The 16668-nt window shown below is 66.3% G+C and overlaps 2 protein-coding genes across 5 annotated transcripts; both read right to left on the reverse strand.

The window, feature by feature from the left end:
• Positions 1-1969: 1969 nt before the first annotated feature.
• MIDN (midnolin) lies at positions 1970-9637 on the reverse strand. Of its 4 annotated transcripts, none has more exons than XM_027049442.2 (8): positions 9297-9637; positions 8166-8253; positions 7923-7985; positions 5875-6003; positions 5478-5789; positions 5127-5292; positions 4707-4967; positions 1970-4012 (listed from the first exon to the last, which is right to left on the reverse strand). In XM_027049442.2, exons 1-8 carry the CDS (start codon positions 9527-9529, stop codon positions 3735-3737), a joined length of 1530 nt encoding a protein of 509 aa, XP_026905243.1. In that variant the 5' UTR covers positions 9530-9637; the 3' UTR covers positions 1970-3734. The 4 variants fall into 4 exon arrangements, with proteins under 4 accessions (XP_026905243.1, XP_026905242.1, XP_053076217.1 ...); XM_027049441.2 differs by having other exon boundaries at positions 5127-5295; XM_053220242.1 differs by lacking the exon at positions 5875-6003.
• A 4729-nt stretch (positions 9638-14366) lies between these two features.
• On the reverse strand, positions 14367-16643 carry ATP5F1D (ATP synthase F1 subunit delta). The gene is made up of 4 exons (XM_027049494.2): positions 16498-16643; positions 15582-15735; positions 14991-15079; positions 14367-14887 (listed from the first exon to the last, which is right to left on the reverse strand). Exons 1-4 carry the CDS (start codon positions 16636-16638, stop codon positions 14765-14767), a joined length of 507 nt encoding a protein of 168 aa, XP_026905295.2. The 5' UTR covers positions 16639-16643; the 3' UTR covers positions 14367-14764.
• Between the last annotated feature and the right edge of the window lie 25 nt (positions 16644-16668).

Below are 16668 nucleotides of genomic sequence, written 5' to 3' on the forward strand. Positions count from 1 at the left end.
GCGATTCCATTTCTGCGGGTTTCCGGGGGCCACCCCCTCCCATTCAGCTTTTTCCTCAATGGGAGGAGGGGGCGGTGCGGGGTAGACTCCGCCCCCTGAGGTCTCCGCAGCGATCTGCCCGCGCAGGGCCTCAGTTTACCTTTCCTTCACTTGGCCTGGCCAGCAGCCCCTCTGACCGCAGCTCCCTTCGGCCAGGCACTTCCCCCTGGGTAGGTGTGCACGCTGCGCGGCCGAGTAGGGGGAAGAGGCCAGTGGCCCGCAGCCCCCACCGGGGTGTTGTCCTCCTGGGACCCCAGGGCAGGGTCATGACCCTTGGACTTCCGGGCTGGGCGCCAGGAAGCGCCCTGAGGGGTGGGTTCCCGGGCAGCAGGGCAAGTGCCCCCCGCCCTGCAGCGTGCAGACACAGCCTGCGATTCAGCGTGTGATTCAGAGGGTGGCCCAGTTGACACCTCCCTCCACAGCCCCTACCCAGCCCTGTGGAGTCACCTGCTTACAGCTCTCAGCCCTGACCCCCAGGGGCGGCTGCGTGGGCGGAAGTTTCCACCTGAGCTGTCTCACCCACACCTCCAACCTGTGGCCCTCCTTACCTGCGGGAGCTTGTGCCCTTGACTTGGAGGTCTGGAAGGGTCAGCCTGCAACGTGCATGGTACCTTCCTGCCTGATTGTGTGTGTGCGTGCGTGTGTGTGTGTGTGTGTGTGTGTGTGTGTGTGAGAGAGAGAGAGAGAGTGTGTGTGTGGGTGTGAGCGAAAGAGAGAGAGAGAGGGGGAGAGACTGGGCTGGGGGAGGGGCAGAAGGGCCTCCCGGATACTTCCAGGACTCTCCTGGGACAGTCCTGGGGTTTCCCTTGCTCCTGGGGTCCTTGGAGCTGGGGCGCTGAGGGCAAGGCCTTGGGCTATCAGAAATCTGCCCAGGAGTGGGTGGTCACCAATATAACAAACACCCCCAATTCTTAGGGCAAGTGATGTTTCTCTCTGGGCTTGGGGTTTTCTCATCTATTAAATGGGAGTATGATTAGGTCTGTTAGGTGGCAGTGCTTGTTAACTGAGGAAACACATGTAAAATGATGCTATTAGTGTCCTGTCTGCCCAGCCCCAACATGGATGGAAGCAGGACCCCAGAGAGGAGTTGCTCCTGGCCAGGCCCTTGGGGAGATGCCAGTTGAGGAAGTCCCCTGGCAACGCAAGGGCGGCCAGCAGAGGGGTGGGTGTTCCTGCACTGGGCACGGCCCCGGACAAAGGCCTGGAGGCTTGAGGCATGACCGTCAGGGCTGGGGAGCGCTGGAATGCGAGGCCAGGGTGAGGCCACAGAAGGGTGAGAGTTCACCCCAGGCTGGGGCAAGGCCAGGCCAGAGGCCTTGAGCGCAAACGCTGGGCCCTGGGGAATCACTGATTTCTGCCAGAGAGCTTCTGGAGGCCTGGCAGGTAGGAAGGGGCTCTATCAGCCTTGAGGAAGGGAGAGGGCTCACGTTAGGGGGCCCAGGCAGGCAGTACCTCCTGCTTGGCCCGGCAGTGGGAACAGTCTTCCTGTCTGTGGCTGGGGAAACCGAGGCCCGGTGTGTGGGTCAGGTATCCTGGAGACGGTTCCAGGGGTTAGTCCCCAGTCCACTTCCCAGGGCCGGGAACCGAGGCCCCACCCAGGGCACACTGTGGGCAGGCAGCCCTGTGCCCACACCCTGTAGGACTTCCGGCCTTGGGTACTGGGAAGTGGCTGGCCCCTCCTTCCCCTGCTGGGGCAACTTCCTGCCCACCCTCACCTCCAGGCCCGGAGGGAACCCGGGAACTACTGTGGGATCCCCGCCCCCCCTTCCAGCTCCCACGGCCTGAGGTGGTGGGAGAACCTAGCATCTTACCGGGTCTCCAGACCATCCCAAGCCCTTTCTCCGATAGAGACCACCCATCAGACCAGGGAGCCCCCTCTGTGATGGCCAAGACCGCTCCCCTGACCCCTGCAAAAGGGCAGCACAGTCACTCAGGTTTCATTTTCTGTTTATTACTTGAAATCACGGTGTTTGTATGCGCCTTTCTTCCCAATTTTTTCATACAGGAAACTCACGCAAGGTGCCGGGACCCCCCCCCCCAGCCCGACCCCCCGAGGGTGGGTAATGCTTTCTTGAGGGAGCCCTGGTGAGGGCAGAGGGGGGCGGGCTGGTTCCTGCCTGGACCTCCACCCTCAGACCCGCGGAGGCACAGGTGTTATTTAAAAATCGTTTAAAAAAACAAAACAAAAAAAAAACCAAAACAGAACACATTTAAATAGGTATCCAAGACAGTTCTTGAAAAACAAACCCAATCCTTTTTTCTCCTTTTTTTTTTTTTTTGGAAAATAAAAACAAACAAAAAACAAATCCTTGACCCCTACCCTCTGACCCCTCCCCACCCACCCCCCCACAAAAAAGTTTACAGAGCTACAGTTAACACATGATGTTCACATCTGAAACCATTAACTTTAAACACATAATGGGGGGTTCACCTAAGATAGGATGAAGGGAGGGACAGGGAGTGGGGGTGTCTGGAGGACAGAGAGGTGGGGCAAGGACAAGACTGGGGGGTAAGGGGGGCAGGGCCCAATCATCTCCATTATCAGTAAAAATAAGTGAATGAACAAAAACTCCACCCCCATTGAAATGGCCCCAGTAGGGGGTTTGCCCCTCTGCCCCAGGGGGAATCTGGGGATGAGAGCGGGGAGGGTCCAATTAAGACCAGCAGCGAACCCCCCCCCAAGGGGGTTAATGCTACACAGCGTCACCCCTACTGGGGGCTTCACAGCTCAGCACCCCCTCCCCTCCTGGCTGCCAGAGGGCCTCCAAACGCAGCCCACAGGCCCAGATCCCTCAGGTTGGGCCAGGAGGGAGGGCTGGGGGTATCATTTCCCCTGTCCCCCTAACCATTTCTCTCCCGAGTTTTCAAGAGACTCCCAACCACTATTGGCTCAGAAAATTAATAGTCTATAAATACCCCAAGCTCAGAACAAAAGGGGGGCGGGGCAGGAGGAAAGGGCACAGTGCGTGGACTCGAAGGCTGGCATCTGGTCTGTTCCCCTCCCTCTCTCTCCTTTCCTACTAGGAAAGGGCCCCACACCCCCACCTGAACCCCAAGGCTGGCTGTGGCCAGCCTGCTGAAGCGTTGTTTTTTGTTTTTTTGTTTTTTTTTTTTTTTTCCTGGAAAAAGAGACCAAGAGAAAAAAAGCACAGATGTGGAGAAACGGCCCCGCGGGCGCAGGGCTCTCTGGTCGCTGTGGGGCCTGCTGGCCGCCCCGGAGGCCGGTGTGCTCGGCAGGCCTTCCCTCCCGGGCCCTGCCCGTCTGTAAAGTGCATCATGAGGCATCTACATTTTTGACTTAAACCTGAAGGGACGGGGGCGGCTTCCTCGTCCCCACTCTCAACCATCTGGAGTGACTGCTACATATCTGGAGCTTGGGAAGTGGGCGGGGAGGGGCCCAGCTCGGCCGAGGCTCGAGCCGGCAGCGGGAGGAAGAGGCGGGGAAGTGTGAGCTGAACCGAGGCGGCAGGAACCCAGTCCATGGAGAGTTCGGAAAACCACGGTTAAGAATGGAACTTAAAAGAAAAAAAAACAAAAAAAACCCACGAAAAACAAAAAATCAGAAGGAAGCTGGCCGGGGAGGGGGGGGGGCCTCCTGCTGCCCTGACCGCCTGCCCTCCCGCGTGCAGGCCTCGCTGGGGGGGGGGGGGGGGGGGACTCTCGGCCCCAGGGTGGTCGGGCGAGGGACGTGGGTCCTAGGCCACCACGAACTCTGACTTAATGTCAGGATTGACTTCCGGCTTCCAAACGGAGTCCTCAAAGTCGAGGCCCAAGCCGGAGGCCTCGCTGGGGCCGCCGCCGCCGCCTCCCCCGCTGGTGTCGCTGCGGCCGGCCTTGCGGCTGGGCGGCCAGTGGTAGGGGCCGCGGGCGTCGCGTCGCGCCTTCCTGCGGAGCCGCTTCTGCTGAAGCAGCAGCTGTAGGCGCTCCACCTTGCAGCGGGTGGCCCGGTTCTCCGTCTGCCGCAGCCGGTCCCCTGGAAGGAGGCAGGGACCGTGACTCCTGAGCGCCCCCGCCCCCGCCCCCCGCCAGGAGACACAGCCCGGACTCCTTTCACAATGCACCGAGAGAGGGAGCCGGCCGAGGGGGGTCTTTGCGGCTCTGGCGGACCCCGGCCCCCCCCCCCCCCCCCCGAGTGGACTCGAGCCGTCCGCTGCCTGTGTTAACCGCGAGCCAGGCACTGGCAAGGCCGGGTCCAAGGCAGACGCGGAGCAACACTAGTGCCCGAGTTAGGTGGACCTCCAGCCCTGAGGCTGGTGCCTTGGTTTCCCCTTTGTGACCTGGGGGCTGGGGGGTCTGCCCGGCAGAGAACAGTGCCACTGTTCCACAGGTCTCAGGATTCATGGGGGATGACTGGGTCTCTGGGGGACCCAGAGCAGCTCCAGCGCTCTCCCCTCCGTCAGACTCGGCCATTCAGAGGCTCCACCTGCCATCTGGACAAGGTGCAGGGGGGGCGCGAGCAGGGAGGAAGTACCCCCCCAGGAGAGGACAAGGACACTTTGTGCCCCCAGCACACATGCTCCCTTCTCTCCAAGCTCGTGCAGAGAGGGTGAACAGCAGCTGGTGCCCCCCCCCTCCTCCCCCAGCTCCCCGGTGGGTCAGCTGCTCTGAGCAGCCCACAGGGGGGCCTGGAACAGCCCAAGGGCGGGCGGGGCCAGCCGGTCACTTACCCAGAGGCTTGCACGTGCGGGCCTGGCTCAGGGAGGCGGGAGCTGCAGCCGCCAGCTTCTCACAGGAGGTAGTTTTGGGGGTGAGGTCCGGGGCGGGCGAGGCGGGCGCGCACTGGGCATGGCAGCGTAGCTGGGTCAGCGACGGGGGCATGCCCTGGTAGTGCCGCGTGGCACTCAGAAGGTCGTTGAGGATCTGCAGGATGGTGCCGATGTCGCGCCGCGGCCGCCCGCTGCTATCCTGGCAGTTGGGGTGCAGCGTGCCTGCAGGAGGCGGGGGGGGGTTGCTGCTGAGTCCGAGTGACTGACACGCGGCCTCAGGAGGGCAGGGCGCCCCTCGTTCGTGCACGGCGGGACCCCAGGGTGAGGGCCCAGACACGCAGACCCGCGGCCTCTGGGGCGGGGACGCGCCATGGCACCTACCAGAGAAGGTCCCTGAGAACACCCCCGGGGCGTGGTTCACGAAGCTCTCAATGACAGCGCCGGGTTTGCGGGAGCGGGAGGCGGGGCTCCCGCCGGGGGTGGACGCGGGGCTCCCGCCGGGGGTGGACGCGAGGCTGCCAGCACTGGCCGGGGGCGAGCAGTCCATCTGCTGGGTCAGGGGGAGGGAGGCATGGTAAGCTGCGGGGTGCAAGGACAGCCCTCGGGGGCCAGGGTCTGAGGGTCACCCACCGGCCCAGGGTCTGGGGATGGCCCTCCGTACGGAGAACACCTCTGCGACCGTGGACAGCCACCTTCTGGGCCCCGAGGAGAAGCCTTCCAGGCAGGACTCACCTCGGGGCAGGTGGCAGCTGAGTGGGATCGGAAAGAGCCGGCTGTGACGGGTGAGGGGGACGCAGGGGCAGGGCTGCTGGACACTGGGGGCACTCGGGCGGCGCTGGACACTGGCCGGCAGGGAGAGGACACAGGGGCGGTCACGCTGGGGCCCCCCCGGGCGGCGGCGGCGGCGGCGGCGGCGGCCGCCAGCACATGGCGGTGTTGCAGCGGGGTATGCTGGGCGGCCAGCTGCAGCTGGACGAACATCATGTGGTCACCCACGCGCAGCGCCAGGGTCAGTGGCGAGCGGCCGGACAAGAAGTCACTGACCTGTAGAGAGTGACTCGTCAGCGCCAGGGCCCCGGCCTGCTGCGCCCCCAGCCCGGCCCGGCCCCGGCCCCCCGCGCTGCGTGACCTGGGGCCTCTCGCCGCCCCTCTCTGGGCTCTGGGGTCCCTGTCGGTGCCACGGATGCTTAAATAAAATGAATCGGTATTTCCGGAAGACGCCTCCGCCAGCCCGGCCTGGCCCGGGCGCCACTGGGGGCTGTGGGGGACAGAGGCGGGTCAGATGGGGGGGCCTGGCCCTCCCTGGCCAGTTTGGTTCTTTCAAGGGGAAACCGAGGCCAGAGGGGGCAAGGCCCAGTCAGCGGTCGCTGTCCTCAAATAACCCCACCCTCCCAGCCCCCAATCCTCTGCCTGTGAATATGGAAGGGGGGCCAATCTCAGACCCCCTCCCAGTTAAGCCACCCAGGCAGCAAGTGGGCGGGAATTCCTGGACAAATTCTTCGTCCTAACCTTTGCTTTCTCAAGATAAATATTTATCTGTCCTGGGTGGGGCTGAGGCTGAAGGGGAGGTTTAGCTGCTGCGGGAGAGGGCCCTGATGGTTCTCTGAGGCCTGGATCCCCTGAGAGCTCAACACAGCCCCAGCACAAACCCTCAAAATCTGGCGGTGTGCGTGGGGGGGTGCGTCTGAGCCCAGGCTGCACTGGGCTCCACCTCTGGAGCCTGGCCAGCGCCGAGCTTTCCCCAGGGGCCAGGATGGTGGGGGGGGGGGGGGGGGTGGAGGTTTCTGAGAAGTGACATAGGCCAGGATGACTCAGAACCACCGCCTCCCAGCTCTCTGCTGGCAGCGGCTGGCGTAACCTTGGGGGCCGTGGGGAGGAGGAGAGGGAGGTGGGCAGTTTGCAGCCCCCACCCTGAAGCCTGGTCTTCATGGCATCCCCCCCCCCAGCCCCAGAGACTCCCCTTGCAGGAAGGGCCTGGGGTGGCTTCCCAAGGGCAGCTGGGGAGTCCCCCCCACCCCTCCGCCCTGCAACTTCCTCCCTGGGGAGGGCGAACAGGAGGGCATGACTCTGTGCCAGGCAGGGAAACAGCCCTGGGAGCTCAGTCACTCCGCCCAGTGGCCCCCCCCCCCCCACTCCTGACGCAGGCACCCTGGGGCGGATGTGAACCAAAGACACCCCTGGCCCCCCCACCTCCGCCAACCGCAGGCCCCCCATGAGCAGAGCTCAGTTCAGGAAATGGAGCTCAGCTCCCACCTGGCTCCCGGGACCCCAGCTCTGCACTGCCCCCCCCCCCCCCCCATGGCAGACCACCCAGCGCCAGGGCCCCTCCTCACTAGCTAGCTGCTGAGGACAGGATGCTACATGCCGGGGAGGGGGCGAGGGCCTCAGGGCAGGAGGAGGGAAGCCGCTGAGCAGGTTTCCTGCGGCCAGCCCAGCCCACCCCCTAGCTGGGGCGGGCAGCAGCAGGCGGATGGCTGAGGCCTGTGTCACCCTCCTGGGAGGAGGGACCCGCCGCCAGAAAAATGAGGAAAGGAGGAGGTTAAAAAAAAAAAGAAAAGGCTGCAACAAAACCGGGAACCCGGGTGTGGGCCAGCCCCTGCCTCCCGCTTCACCTCCTGGCCAGTTACTAAATATTTTCCTAACATCCTGTCTAGGCTGCAGCCCTGGGGCTGGGTGCCCCCCTCCCCCTTTTGGGGCAGAGAACAAAGGCCAGAGGGAGGAGAGAGAGGAGTGACTCCGCACCCCTTACAATGGGGTCACAGAAGGCGGAAGGACTGTCACCAGGCTGGCCCTTCCAGGCCCCCCCCTCCCCGCAGAAATTTTAAAAAGGTCACCCCAGGGAAACCGCAGTGGCTGCGGAGGGGGTGCTCCCCAGTGTGGGCCTGGGGACCCAGGCCCTGGTGTGAGAGCGTGGGCCAAGGTTACCCCCTCAGGCAGGCTTGTGAAAGCCCAGCCCCCTCCCCCATGGCAGCCACCGTGGGAGAGAAGGCCCTCAAGGTCAGGTGGTGAGTGCTGGGGGGGGGGGGTAGGAAGGAGGAAGAGGAAGCTGGGTGACCAGGCTACACGGGCAGGAAAGCTGGGCGGCGCACCCCCTCCCTCCTCACGGGTCTCCAGGGAGCACAGACAGCCCCAGGCCCTCGCCCTGGGCTGGGAGGGACTGGCGAGGGTCTTTCTTACCTGTGTCTCAGTCAAGCTCTCCAGGGCCTGCATCACAGACTGCTCTGGCCTTGAGGCCTGCGACTGCAAACAGAGAAGCCGCTTTGAGCGTGCGCTTGGGTCAGAGGGCCCGGGCACCGGGGCAGGGGAGCCGCTTGCCGGCAGGGCCGCCCTGGCAGGGCGTGTGCTGGGAAGCGAGCTCTCAGGGGAGGGGGCTGCCCGCCTGTGCCAGAGCCTCCGGGGCACTGTGCCCCAGCCATTTACCATGAGGCCCGCCTCCACGGTGGGTACCAGCGTCAGCTTGCTGCCATCCCCCACGCCGAACTCCTGCAGCTTCCCCGAACTGAGCCGGCTGGGGGGAGGAAGGAAGAGGGTGAGGCCAGGAGACAAGGCAGGGACGCGGAAGCAGAGGCCGAGGGGGGAGGGCTGTGCTCCTGGGGGACGCAGGGGAGCCCTTCCCACCCCTGTCCCTTCCCGGCCTTCCACACCCGGGGCCTGAACCTCCCGGTGGGGTGGGGGGGAGGGGGGGCTGTCAGGCATCTGGCCCCGAGAGCCTCCAGGCAAGTGGCTCAAATCTCCTTCCCAGAAGCCCCAACTCTGTACTAGGGCACCACCTCTGCACCTCAACAAAGCACTTTTTCATCATCCGGGTGCCAGTGCGTCCTTGCCACCCTCTGCCACCCTCCCCTCACCCCAGGGTCGGCCCCAGCCAGTAATTCAGCTACACCGACCCGGGGCTCCTCTTTGTGGGCGCCACAGGGCTTAGCCTTTAGGGTCTTTTTGCGGGGCCGGGCTCCCCCTCCTCCCTCCCTCTCCCAGGCGCAGGCCGCCGCCGCTCAGACAAAGGAGACCCTCCCCCACCCGCCCCTCCCCCACTGGGGCCCCTCCGCTGGGGATGGACAGTGCGTGTCCCTGGAGGCCCGCAGGGGGAGTGCTCCCCGGTCTGGAGGCGATTTAAATACCAGGGGGGAGGGGGAGGCTGCGGGAGTGCTCGGTGGTTAGAACAAAGGGGGGTAGAGAGACGCAAGTGGGGGAAGAACACAGCCAGACGTGGAGGGGGGCACCGAGCAGATGCGGAAGCCAGCCGGAACGCAGGCAGAGAGGGAGGTGGCCGCGCTTCCCTCCCCCGCAGCCGGGACCCCCACACTGACCCGGGACTGCTGCCTTCCCGGGAGGGGGGAGGGCCGCCCTCGCAGCCGCCTTTGTGCAGCGACCCCAGGCGGGGGAGGGGGCCGAGGCAGGCAAGGCCGAGCAGAGGGCGCCCGAGAGCGCGCGGCGCGCCCCCGCCCCCCGTCTGGCCGCCCCCTTCCTTCCCCGTGCGGCGCGCTCTTTGTTCCCGCCCGGGGGCCGGGGCCCGAGGGGGCGGCGGGCCCGGGGGCGGCGCGCGGTACCTACGTGTCTTTGTGGAGCAGTGCCAGGCGCTCCTTGGGCACTTTGAGCCTCTGGGACAGCCGCTTGCGCAGCCCCTCCACCGTTTCGTCCGGGGGCACCGACAGCTCGTAGCGGGTGCCCGTCGTGCTGTGGATGACCAGGCTCATGGGAGCCGCCTCGGCCGCCGGGCCCAGCTCGCAGGCGCCGCCGGGGGCCCCGCGCCGGCAGCTCCGGGCGCCGCCGGGCTGCGGCTCCATCCCCGGCCCGCGCTGGAGGGATGGGGTCCGCGGGGCGCCGCCAATCCTCGCCGCGCCTCCGGGCAGTGCTGGGGGGCTCCCCGAACCGGGGTCCTCGGGGTTCCTAGGGGCAGCGCGCGTCCCCTTCGAGAAAGTCCCAGGAGCGGAAGGTGAAATCAGGAATCAAAATCCAAGCAGCGCTCCGGGGTCGCGTTGGCTCGTCGGGGCGCCTTCCGGGGGTGGGGACTGCACTCGCGGCTCCTTTCAAGGACAGTGGGCGCGGAGGAGGGTCCGGAGAGGGGGGTGCCGCTCGGGCTTCCGCGCTCGGTGCCGTCCGCCGCTTGGGCCGCGCTTCCCCGCGCGTCCCCTCCCTTAGCAACAGCCGCCGCCGCCGCCGCCGCCACCGCCGCCGCCGCCGCTTGGAAGATCTGGGGGTGAAAGTAACAAGAAAAAAAAGTTATAATGTATCAACGTTCCAAGGGGCGGGGCTGCCGCCCCCTCCCATTCACTACTTACTCCGCCGGCCCAGCGCCGGCCAATCGTCGCGCGCCGAACGCCCAGTCGGCCGCACGGGCGGGCCAATAGGAACCGCCGCGGCTCTGCCCCACGTGGCCGCGCGGGCCCGCCCCTCGCTCCGCCCCCGGCCCGGCGGCCAAGGGGAGCGCGGCGGGGGCGGGACTGGCGCCGCTCCGGCCCGCCCCCGCGCCCCACCCGCCCGCGCCGGGGGCCATTCATACGGCCCGCAACAAAGGGCGGGCGGCCGGAGGGAGACGGGGGAGGGGGACGGCCCGCAGGGTCCGGGCCCGGAGCCGCGCGGCGTGGGGGCGGGCACTGTCCCTGCGCCGGGAGGGGCAGGAAGCCGGGGGACACCCCCCCCCCCACCGTGTCTGTCCGGGAAGCCGCCGCGAGCGGAAGCGGGAGGCGATCCCCACGCTTCGTGGCCGGGCGGCTCTCGGGAGGTTCGGACGGCGGGCGTCCCCCACCTGTGGGGCGTGAGGTCCCGGCGAGGAGTGGGGCTGCGGGCGGGGCCTGCACCCTGGTGACGTGGGCCAGTGCCGGGAGGGCCCCTCCCGCGCCGGTACCACCTCGCGTCCCACCCCTGTCCCGCGGGCCGGGCCCGCTTCCCGAGTCGCGCCCGCCCGAGCCGTGACGTGACGCGGCGTCCCCGGCTGCGCCCGCGCGCGCCGCTTGGGGCTGCGGTGAGTCAGCAGCGCCGGCGCGCCCCCTGCCGGCCCCGCCCGGGAGCGCTGCCGGGCGTCCTGGGGAGGGGGCGCTGAAGCTGCCCTGGGGCCGGGAAGAGGCCGACGGCACTGCCGGCGAGCGGGGAGCTTCGCTAGGGGCTTGAAGCCTCTAAGGAAGGAAACTGGGGCCACACAACTGAAGAAACTCAGGCCGAACAGCAATTTGCTCAAGGTCACTCGCGGGGTAGGAAGAGTACCCGGGAGGCGGGGCGGGGGCTGAGGTCCTGCCTGGGCGGTGCTGCTTGCGCCGAGCCCCTCCCATCCCACGACCCGAGGGGCTTGCCAGGGCTAGAGACACCCCGAACCCTGTCTGCCCACAGAACAAAGAAAAGTGGGACACCTTTAATAAAAGGCCTGAAGTGGGGACCCTCCTACTCGTCCCGTGAGGTCCCACCCCGCACTCACCAGGCGCCGCCAGTCCGAGGTCCCAACCGTCCTGAGCTTACCCACGTCCGGACTAGAGCGCGGTGGCGGGGCAGGTCTGGGACCGAGCGGGCGGCCCCCAAGCCTTTATCCGCACCGCCTTCCCTCGGGGTGGAGTTTGGGCGGGCAGGGGGCGGAGGGCCGGGCGGCCAGTGACGCAGGCGGGCCCCCGCCCCTGCCTGCAGGCCAGGGCCCTGGGGCGCCTTGGGGCCTGGCTCCCCACCCCTGAAGCCTCGCTGCGTCTATGGGCGGGGGGGGGGGGGGGGGGGGGCTCTCCATGAATACTGTAGAACCTGGGGTCGGAGTCGGCTCAGCCGACCAGTAGTGTCCCCAAGACGAGGTTTCGGGGTGCACGAACTGACTCCCGCCCCGCCCCCTTTCCTGCCGCCCCAGGCCGGGTGCTTCCGCCTGGGGGCGCCCGAGTAGGGGAGCGTGAGCGGAGGGGGGCCTGAGTCAGTGGCCACGATCCAGGAAAACAGGCCGGAGTCACCTGCCTGTTGTGTTGTGGGGGTGCCCCAGCCAGCTGCCCAACTGCCTGGCCGCCTGCATCCCTTAACGGTGACCTCAGACGGCATTTATGGAGCGATTAACCTGCGCCAGGCCTGCCGAGTGCAGCCAGGCACCACCCGCCGCGCTATGACCTTTCTGAGCCCGTTTCTGTGGCTTGGCTATAGATAGGAGAATCCCGCGCGGGACTCTCTGGAGCCCCGGGGGCGTTGGGGCGGGCAGGACCACCCTACCCATCTCACCGACCAGTTAGCTGACGCCCCACGGTAGCAGATGAAAATGTGTTACGCCCTGTTTTCCCCAGCATGCTACTCCGGGTAGGGACGGTTTTGAGGATGACCATGATTGGCGTGGGGCCTTCTCAGTCCTTCTGCTCCCTCTGCCCAGAGGAGGGGGACCTCAGGACCTACTGCCCTACCCCCTGTCCATTTATCTGGTGTCTCACTTTATCTGGCCTGACCACCTCCACCCCACCCTAGTCGTGGGCACCCCTCCCAGGGCTGTGTGCTTTTCCAGGTCTCCATCCTGCTCCCACCCAAAACTCTTGCAGCCTCTGCCCGCGCCCCCCCCCAGTCACACCCACACAGGACACCCCGCCCCTCAGGGTCAGGGCTGGGCTGTAGGGAGAGGCTGAGCCAGCCCTTGGAAGGGGTCACTGAGGGGCTGGGGTTGAGGTGTGCGCTCCAGCAGGTGGGACTCCGGCTGGAGGCAGTGCTGGAGACTGGAGAGGGGATTGTGGGGCCACAAGCGAGGGCCTTGCAGGGGCCAGACGGCCAGGTGGGCACCCCACCAGGCAGGGGTGGCTCAGGGAGTGGCGGACTTGAAGCTGGAGCATCTGGACGCTGGAGGGGCTGCAGGTGGAGTGAGTGGCGGGTCAGGGCTCTGCGACTCAGCCAGGCAAGGCTGTGGTCTCGGGGCGCGGAGACCTAGGCCGTCAGGTTGCCGAGGGACTGGGTGGTCCTCCTGGAATTGGGGCCCCGAAGGTCACGTGCTTTGGAGGTGGGGTACTGCTCTCAGGAAGGGACCGTGGCCCCAGCCTGCCTCTACAGGTGCTACCTAATAAACACACTAAGCCCATCCACTTCCTACTTCCTTTCCCCTTCAGAGCATCCTCGTGCTCTAGATGGTTCTTGGGTGTGAGCACACACCAAGTGCGAGGGGACCCCCTTCCTGGGAGAGGAACGGACCCTTACGGGAGCCTGACCTCGAGGGAAGGACCCCTGGCTCCTGGTCACAGGGCCCACTCCACTCCACCCCAGGGCAAGGCCCGGGACAACACAGGCTGTTCCCGCAGGCCCACATCAGGCAGAGGCATCCGGAAGGTTCCAAAGCTCACACCTCCCCCTGCACAGTGCTGAGGGGCCTTACCTACATCCGAGACTGCCCACCCTCCCCCCCCCCCCCCCCCCCCCGCCCCAGAGGCTGAGATCTCTTAGGGCACAGAGAGAGAAGTACGGATAGGAGGATCCCTGGTGTGGGTGGTGCCGGTCTGGCGGCCTGGTGAAGGTGCTGCTGTCTTGGTGGTGTCGCTGTACCCTCTCACCACCTCCTGGAGCCCCCACGGTGTCCTTGGTCTTATTTATCGCTCCCACGGCCTGGCCAGGAACCCTAGGACCTAGACTCCAAAACGGGGGACAGGGAGAAGTGATCCCATGGCTGTCACAGCGTTCTCTGGGCTGGGGGTTCCTGAAGTGGGGGCCAGCTGCTTGGGCCTACCAGCCTGAGGAGGGGGACCCAGCTAGGAGCCCTCCACAGCTGCGAGCTAGTCTGGAGGCCCCCACAAGCATGGCTCCACTACCTGGAGCCTCCAATACAGCCACAGGACAGTCACTCGCACGGGACAGTGACACACGAGCACAGAGCCCATCTGTGCTGACAACATGCCTGGGGGTGGCCTCCCCGTCACCTCCAGGCTGCCAATGACACACGGGGAGGCCCGGACTCTCCCGCACACTCACGCCCCTGGAATCCCCTTGCCCACCCTGCTGAGGCCCGGGGCTGAGGAAGGAGAAAAATGAGACCCCTGCCCCAAAGTCTCCCGCGGGCCACCTGGAGCCAGCGTCTGGGCCACCCCCACGGTTGCAAAAGGGAAGGAATGGAGCAGCTGCCCGGTGCCAGGGCTGCCCCCGCCCGGCTGCCCCACCCCATCTGGGGCCAGCCCAGGGGCCCGGATGCCACAGAGGTGCCAACACCACCGAGGAGGAGGGCGCAAGGCCAGCCCAGGCCACCCACAGGCCGGGTGAGCAGAGGGCTGGGCCTCTGTGGGAGCAGGCAGGGCACGCCTCTTCCCAGCGTGGCTGGGGCGGGCCGGGGAGCCCACAGGGCAGCCTGAAACCTGGCAGAGCCCCAGGGGGCTGTCCAGCAGCCCAGGCCCAGCCCAGAACAGCGGCCACGCCCCCGCCTGCTGTGTCCCCAGGCCCCGCCGGCAACTTTGCCCACACCCACCCTCCTGGGATGATGGCAAACGCCCTGCCCACCACCCACCCTGGTTTCACTGAGTAAGCTCCCCGCTCCCTCGGTTTACTCCAGACCCTCAAGGATCTCTCGGGCCACAGCTTCGACACCCTGGAGGCTGAGGCTGGTACTGAACGTCTCGTCACACTGGGGGGACAGGAGCACTGAGGGAAAGGCCGGGCAAGGTCCTGAAGCCACAGGCCCAGGCAGGAGACAAAAGCAGCATACACGAGTCAGGTCCCTGGTTTTTAATGGGGGGCTCAAGCTGGGAGCGGGCTGTCCCAGGGGCAGGACGAGGAGCTGAGGGCTCCACAGCAGAGTCTACAAGGTTAGAGAGAAAATGGGTGGCACGTCGGGTTGGGGCGGGGGGAGCGGCTGGAAGGGTGAGATGCAGAGCAGGGTCTCAGCCGAGCCCCCCTTCGCTAGGAGGCCTGACAGTGTGCTGCCCCCTGGCGGCCTCTTGGCAAGACCGCTCCCTCCACCCAAGAATCCCCCAGGTGGCTCGCGGCCCCTCTCTCCCCACTTCCCCACCCCCAATCAGACGACCCACGCGAGCTGGTTCAGCCTGCCCGGGACATCCCCGGTCCGGTCCTGGGCCTCGGTTTCCCCGCTGGCAAGGGCCACGGACCGCCTACTCGAGAGCTTTCACCAGGGCCTCGTTGGCCTCGATGCGGATTTGGATCTCGGCCCTGGAGGCCTCGTCTGCTGCCCCTGACAGCTCCGACTGCGCCTTCTCCAAGTTCACCTTGGCGGCCTGCAGGAAGTGGGTAGCAGGTGAGAGCCAAGCAGCGACCCCGCCTGGTGCCCTGGCTCAGATGTGGCCTCCTGGGTCCATCGGCTTCCCCTGGAACACTCACCCCCACGTCCAGCATGTCCAAGGTCACGGCCTCTTCAGCCAACAACTGCACTGAGGAATCAGCGTTCACTGTGACGGAGCCGCTACTCACTACGGGAGAAGACAGCCGTGAGAGTTCCGTGTTCGGGTGCGGGGGACCCCGTCAGCCAGAGCCACAGAAGCGGCTCCAGAGCGGTCTAGCATGGGAGACAGGCTGATGCCCACAGGGCCCATGGTCGCCCACTGGCACCTGCACACGGGGAACAGGGCCTCCTTCCTTCACCCACCAGCACCAGCCCATCAGCTGAGCCAGGGTCAGGGGTGAGCGGGGCGCCAGGTCTGCATCTTGGCTGTACCTCAGAGTTGTGCTGCTGCACGCTCTCCTTAGGATCCAGTTACCCCCCCCCCCCCGCCCTCTCCATCGGCTCCTCTGCGACAGGACTGGACTTCCCTCTCAGACGCCTGGCCCCCACCGAGACCCTGACCCACCACAAGCTACTGGAGGCACGGGTTTGTCTCTCTCGTGGGCTCTGCTTCTATCCACACGGAGAAGCGAGACACTTGGGCCTGCTGAAGCCCGTGGCCCCGCCCAGCCCCTTCCCGGTGCACTCACCAAAGTATTTGGAGGTGGTGCCGTCCTCGGCGTGGACAACAACCAGCCCCGGCCGCAGCACCTGCAAGGTGGGTACGTGGGCCGCCAGGATGCCAAAGGCTCCCGTCTGCGTGGGAACGTCCACTTGCCGGACGTTGGCACCATTGAAAAATACCTGGAAGAACACGCGGGGAATCCCTGCAGGCCAGTCCTCCCCACCCGGATCTCAGTCTGCCCTGCAGTGAAACGGCCCAAGGCAAGACCCCACGGCGACAGAGCACACACGGAAGCAGCCACGAGGACGCGCATACTTGTCTTGGTTCTCTAGCAGCGTCTTAGTGCACAGAAGATAAAATCCAGACGGAACCCGTCCCCACAGAAACGCTGCCAAGAGCACGCACGAGAAGCGCGCCGACCCAGGAAGACACAAGACAACAAGTGTCTGAGGCTCGGGGTTCTGCGGGACGGGCAGAACGGTGAGGTCCAGCCCTGGGGCGTTGGATTCCAGGCGGAAGGCTCGGGAACTCGGAAAGCTTTATGGGGCTCGGATTCCACACCACTTGGAAAGGCGTAGGGCGCGGGTCAACGACACAGGGGTTGGGGGGTGGCTCTCGGAGGGACACAGGTGGAGGGGGCATCGGTCCGGGGTCCTGGAGGGGGAGTTAGGGATCTCCGAGACTCGGAGGCTGGGGATCCGGGAGTCCTGACCACATTGGGGCGCCGACGCGGATCCGGGGTGCGGAATGAGGACATGGATCCGGAGCAGGAGGCGGTGGCCTGGGGATGGATTTCGGACCACACGGGGGAGGGGGCACAGGGAGCGGAATAAATGAGGGTCGACAACCCAAAGGTTGGAGGTCTCCGATTGCGGACCACAGCGGATCTCGACTGGAGGTGGTGATCAAGGAGGGGTCCCGAGCCCGACCGGAATCCGAACCTGCGTGGGTGAGGCGAAGGTGAAGGACATCTGGCCCGGGCCCGAAGCCGGGGCCGGCGCAGCCGCAGCCTCCGCGTAGGCGCGGGCCTGACGGACGAGGCAGCGCAGGCCGGGACGGCGCAGGACCGCGACGGGCAGCATGGCGACGGCTGCGAACGGACTCCGGCCGAA

The sequence above is a fragment of the Acinonyx jubatus genome, chromosome A2, assembly GCF_027475565.1.
Source record: "Acinonyx jubatus isolate Ajub_Pintada_27869175 chromosome A2, VMU_Ajub_asm_v1.0, whole genome shotgun sequence".
In the NCBI taxonomy this organism is placed as follows: Eukaryota; Metazoa; Chordata; class Mammalia; order Carnivora; family Felidae; genus Acinonyx; species Acinonyx jubatus.